Source organism: Oncorhynchus tshawytscha, linkage group LG30, assembly GCF_018296145.1.
Source record: "Oncorhynchus tshawytscha isolate Ot180627B linkage group LG30, Otsh_v2.0, whole genome shotgun sequence".
NCBI classification, from domain to species: domain Eukaryota; kingdom Metazoa; phylum Chordata; class Actinopteri; order Salmoniformes; family Salmonidae; genus Oncorhynchus; species Oncorhynchus tshawytscha.
Window position 1 is genome coordinate 2,045,023 of NC_056458.1, and position 6,202 is coordinate 2,051,224.

The following is a 6,202-nucleotide window of genomic DNA, read 5'->3' on the forward strand; positions in this document are numbered from 1 at the left end:
TCGAGTACATAAATCTGTGGTGTATTTTAATTTAGTAGATTTGATTTGAAGTGTCTAACAAAGTTCATTGACTTTCTTTCTCTGTCGTTATGTTAAATCATATGCAGTAAAAAAAAAAGAGCATCTCTACATTCAGGTAGGTAGTAAAGGTATGGTGCGTGATTTTGATCTGATGAAGGCTCGATCTGCTGGGATTGGGAATCCATAAAAAAGACCGAAGGTCGAGCTGATAGCAGCGTGACTCTCTGTCTGGGAGACTCAAGTCTCTCTGTACCAGAGGCTTTTGGTATTTTAGCTCTCTCTCACCGTAGCAGACGGAACACAACCTGGTCTCTGTCTCTTTCGCTCCTAGGCCAGGACCTTCACAGGGTAAGAGGTTTTTATCAGTTATATATATGTGCACTGCTTATATAAATTATTATGATTACCTATCCGTTTAATTAGTGTCAATTTAAACATGCTCGATGAAGTTGTCACACATCAGTCTTGTGTGACATTTTTTTCTTTGTGAGGTGAGTCCATGTGATTATTACCATTTCATACAGTTATAGTAAGTTTTTTTATTTCGCAATGATAACCAATAGCATGTCCTTTTCCTTTTGCATGGATGATAGTTATACTGATCGATAGGGTAGGTGACTTTAATTGCCACAGGTTTGCATATTGATTTGTGCTATTATTTGATAGCTCAGTGATAAAAGAAAATACCAATTCGCACACGCACTGCCAAACTGATCAGGCAGGCAACTATGTTTGTGTTGAAGAGAGTACTAAGGCCTACTATGTGAATGTTGTTTCAGATTCTACACCAATAGCATAAAAAAAGCACTAAAGTGGCTCTATAAACATCCAAAAAATGAGTATTCTCAAGAAGAGTATTCTCAAAGAGAAGAAGATCAGTAAGTTGTTTACTATTGATGATTCAGCATTGTGACAGACTTCCTATGAGGCCTCTATATGATATGTAACCATGCCTGTAAGCCCCAGTAGCTGCATATGCACATAAGAAAAAATTCCTTATCAGACAGATTTCATTTGAACCCATGTAAAATGCGTGTAATCAATTGACAAAGTTTGGTTTTGTGTGCGTGTGTGTCAGAATTCGACGATGTTGAGGAGAGTGCAACGCAGAACAGCTCGATCGGGGCAGTACGATGGGAACTGCCAGAAGACCTACAGACTCACAACTCGGCACCTAAACTACAATTGAGCAGCAAACCATCCAGACAAAAGGTAGAGGATGGACATTACAGTCAGAGGGAGAGAGGGAGAGAGAAAGAGAGAGAGATTGAGAATAAATGATATGGATAATGGCAGTGAAAGTGAGAGACAGTGAATTGACAGCTTGATTTTCTTTTTTCAATCTCTTTCCTTATAGGGCCTAAAGGACCTGCGTAGCCTGCAGGACTGTGTTAGATTCATCACACAGTGGAAACAACAGGTGGAGGTCGTCTGCAAGGTAGGCCTGAGACTAAATGTATAAGGTCTGCAAGATAGGCCTGAGACTAAATGTATAAGGTCTGCAAGATAGGCCTGAGACAGAAGATCTGTCTGGGCTGGGCCGTACTGTATACGGTTTGGTTAGGTAGGCATGAGACTTAGGGACTGGGTCCCAAGTTGGGCCCAAATCCTTTGTTGTATGTATATTTGTATATTTCTTGATCGGTCTTAATTCGTATGTGTAGCAGTACTGAAACACTGTATGGGAGCCGGCATTCTGTTGTAGGGTAATGTAGATTGACAGTTGACATCATCAGTTACCCCTAGGTATACACACGGTATACTGGTATGTATAACACCTTTTATAAACTGGATGGTTCGAGCCATGAATGTTGATTGGCTGACAACCGTGGTATATCAGACCGTATACCATGGGTATGACAAAACATTTATTTTTACTGCTCTAATTACATTGGTAACCAGTTTATAATATCAATAAGGTACCTCTGGGGTTTGTGATATATGGCCAATATACCACAGCTAAGGGCTGTATCCAGGCACTCCGTGTTGGGTTGTGCATAAGAACAGCCCTTAGCTGTGATATATTGGCCATATACCACACCTCCTCAGGCCTTATTGCTTAAATATACTGAGTAAATGAAGCAAAAAGAGTGTAAATTAATCTCTGTTTTAAATGTACTTTTCAAATTCTATTGAGTCCCGTTCTGACTAAAATGAGACAACTCAGCTTGATGTCTTAGTTTTTTATGGCTTAATAATGGAGTTTATTTCATGCTGTTAGAAAATGAATTTCCTGGTTATGGATTTGTCATTATGGTTTCCTGGTTGAGTTCTTTCTTTGTCTGCTTATGGATAGTAAATCACTTCACATCATTTGAAGAAACTAAATGAAATCACTAAAGGAAACCATCCTTTGTTTTGGATTTGATCATTTGAGCTAAATATTATGCATCATATTATATCTACAGTGTATGCACTGTATGTCAGTACGGCATGTAGATTATAGAAGGTCATATGTCCCCTTAATGAAAAACTACGACGAGATTTGAATCTGGTACAAGGAGATGTCGAAGTACAAAATCCCCCAAAACCAACTGATTAAATGGATCGCCCTTTATCTTAACCTTTATCCTGAGTCGTAATCCAGAATGGCCCTTGACAAGGAAATAGAGCCTTCACTGTGGTTGTTTTATGGGACTTTCATAAACGTTGCTCAGGGAGACTGTATGCCATAAATCCATGGATCACTGTGGTTGATTAAAAAAAACGGTATCATTCTTATGAAAGAACTTACCAGATACTGGATCTAAATTTGGTGGGGGAGACGCTACATCAGCTCATTTGGGACAGGAGTGGGTATGGTGGGCTGACATATGAATGGGAAGAAGCTTTGGGGCAAATTACAGAATGTCTTGCAAACCTTGCTTCAAATACTATTTGAAATAATTTAAAATACTTTATCTGTGCTTGATTGAGCGTGCCTGACTTAATGGACCAATAGAACAGTCACACAACTGTAAACACCACCCATCTAGACTCTAGGCAGGCTAGAGGAAATGCTCAAATAGTATTTGAGTGTAAATTACAGTGCTGTGTAAGTCAACTTGTTGTTGTGTGTTGTTCTGCAGCGCAGTAAGAATGTCAGAGTGGACCAGCAGAGCGAACAGAGTCTGGAACAGTGTCGTAAACTCATCCTCCAATGGGCAGAGGAGTTGAAGAGAGTGGACACAGTGAGTGGGTTACTAACAATATTCTCACAAATCTCATCTCGAGCTACTTGCATATTCATACTGTAAAATATGGATGGGGTTGACTTGGACATGACAGAAAAAGAGTAGGGGGGGAGGGTGATCTCCTATACTTTACTACGATGTGAATAAATCAAACCAGGATGATCAATTGAGCATCCATTAATCTTACTCATAACAATTATTTATTTCATTTATATGAGACACTGACACAAACACAATAATTGGCTATACTTCATATGTTTTACTCTGTCCCACAGAGTCCCTGGATACAGGAGAGAGGTGACCTCATTGACCTGGAGAAGAACAGGGAGGATCCTGAACCCTCCACACAGGCAGAGCAGAGGATCATGGAATGGGCTAAGGAGCTGCAGAGTGTCACAGAGGTGTGTGTGTTTTTGCCAGCCATAGCCAACATTTCTGATTGACACATATCATTGGTATAGGTAGAGGTTGCCTGATCTAGGGTCAGAGTCAGTCTCAGTAAGAACAAATTAATTAATGAACCTTGCACTGTTTGTGTCCATTCAGAGATGTGGTCTGATGAGGGATGAGCTGACCCAGATGCTGAGACGGCTGGAGTTAAATAAGAAGAAGCTGGTGACTCTCCTCCCCTTCCTGGAGTTTATCACCTGGTCTCTACTGAAGGAACAGGACAGCAGCACAGTGAGGCACACAGCCCTAACCCTATGTTCACTCCTGACCCGAAACAAAACCCTAGCTTAATGTCCACATGCTAGTTCAACCCTAACCATAACCCTGCCACCCACACATTTCTCTCAAACTTTGTAGGATCCAGTCTTATTAAATATCTTTACTATTTCAAGCTATGATTGGTACTATTTACCTTTTTCAGATGCAAAACACACCATTTGAGTTAGGTTTCGATTCACCTAGAATATTGTCCTCGGATAACATTTTGTCAATCAAAAGGGGAGGACAGCTCCAGATAAAGTTCATATACGCAAGCAGTGATAAGGCAAGCCGCCTAATCAAAGGGGCTATAGGCCAGCCAATATAAATCGTTATCAGATCAGACAAATCATCAGCAATACTTCATGCTGACCTTTCTATTACCGACAGTTGAGTCAACAGTTTTGGAATGAAATACTACCCTCTAGAACTGCCCATTGGTATCAAAGTGCCCTCCTTTATTACTCCTGTTCATGCCCTCTAGCCGCTGCTCTCTTTCTCGATCATCCACATCCACTGGCATTGCCCCTAATTCTGACGCAACCCTTCTCTTTGCTTCTCCTATAGGGTATTATTCCCCAGCTATGGCTGGCTACGAAACAACGCACCTGGAAAACAGGTATGCCCCCCCCCCTCCCCTAACATCCAAATCTCTGTTTTCTGGCTGTGAATGTTTGAAAATGTATTTTTTTATATTTGAATGTTATTGAGGTATCTTATCGTCTTCTTCTTCTGAATTGACAGAAACACCTAAGTACATCCCAAACTCAGTGTGGAACTGGATCTGCAGTGCTTCGGGTAATTATGCTTCATTTTCTGCATTTCATAATTCAGTACAGTGTTTTACCAACTCAGGTACTCCCAACAATGCATATTTTTGTTGTGGCCCCGGAAAAGCACACCTGATTCTACTTGTCAACTAATAATCAAGCCCTTGACAAGTTGAATCAGGTGTTTTTGTCTGTGGCTACAACAAAAATGTGTGCTGTTGGAGGTACTCGAGGACCGGAGTTGGGAAACCCTGCAGTAGAGTGACATGAAAATGTATTTAGATGGACAGATTTGATTAGATTTTTTTCTTCTTTTAATGCAATTACAGCCACACAGGTGGACACAGTGCTTTCAAAATAACACAGGATAATAGAAAAAAAGGTTTGCACAAATCATTTCAATTGTGGGTCTTCTATTGCCCTGAAACTACACTAAAACCTCTCATCTCATGTTGTCCTCCTTCATAGTTGACATTAACTTGGACCCTATGACCAACCACCCATGGCTGCTGCTCTCAGACGACCATAAGAAGGTCCAGGAGGCTCACTGCACGACAGAGGCGGCCTTCAGCACACAGCGCTATGACTGCTGGCCCTGCGTCCTGGGCTGGGAGGGCCTGTCCTCTGGACGTCACTACTGGGAGGTTACCCTGGCCAACAACGGATACTGGAGGGTCGGTCTGACCACCGCCACGTCCAAACGCCACGGTCGCTTCCCTATGACCCCCGCAGAAGGCTACTGGGCCCTGTGGCGCAGCACGAGGCAGTTCTACGCCTGCACCAAGATCGAGACCTCCTTGCCCATGGAGATGCTGCCCCGCAAGTTGGGCATCTTCCTGGACTACGAAGAGGGTCAAATCTCCTTCTACAATGCGGAGACCCGGGCACACATCTATACATTCACGGATAACTTCAAGGAGAAGCTGTATCCTCTGTTTGCTCCACTGGATGGACGCACCCTCATCACCATCTCATCGCCGAAGTATGTCACAGATGTAGACTAGACCCCCCTACCTAATCTTAGAACCTCAAACTCGTGTCAAAAGAGCCTACCCTCCACAGGGGCAGTTCCTGATCACCCTGGACTAAGAAACTAACTCAATGAAGATTCTCAGGTTTAGGCTTAGGGTTGTTTCCCTCACACTGATTATGGTGTACAAGCAACATTGATCCTGGAACCGTGACCTCAAAATATCTATTAAGAGCCCTCCTATTGCCCCCATGGATGATACATCTAGTATCTATGAAGTTTCTAGTATCTCTGAAGTATATATTTAGTATCTCTACTGAACAAAAATAAACACAACATTCAACTCTTTCAAAGATTTTGCTGAGTTACAGTTCACATAAGGAAATCAATCCATTTAAATAAATTCATTAGGCCCTATCTATGGATGCAGGGGCGCAGCCATGGGGGAGCTAGGCCCAGCCAATCAGAATGAGATTTTCCGAGCCTCCCAAGTGGCGCAACAGTCTAAGGCACTGCGTTGCAGTGCTAGCATCGTCACTACATATCCGGGTTCAATATCG

The 6,202-nt window shown here is 42.2% G+C and overlaps 1 protein-coding gene across 1 annotated transcript; it reads left to right on the forward strand.

The window, feature by feature from the left end:
* Positions 1-261: 261 nt before the first annotated feature.
* Positions 262-5,973, forward strand: si:ch211-114c12.5 (E3 ubiquitin-protein ligase TRIM39). The gene is made up of 10 exons (XM_024393281.2): positions 262-369; positions 801-899; positions 1,100-1,233; positions 1,379-1,459; positions 3,090-3,191; positions 3,470-3,595; positions 3,741-3,875; positions 4,470-4,521; positions 4,647-4,700; positions 5,141-5,973. Exons 2-10 carry the CDS (start codon positions 857-859, stop codon positions 5,674-5,676), a joined length of 1,263 nt encoding a protein of 420 aa, XP_024249049.1. The 5' UTR covers positions 262-369; positions 801-856; the 3' UTR covers positions 5,677-5,973.
* Positions 5,974-6,202: the final 229 nt, after the last annotated feature.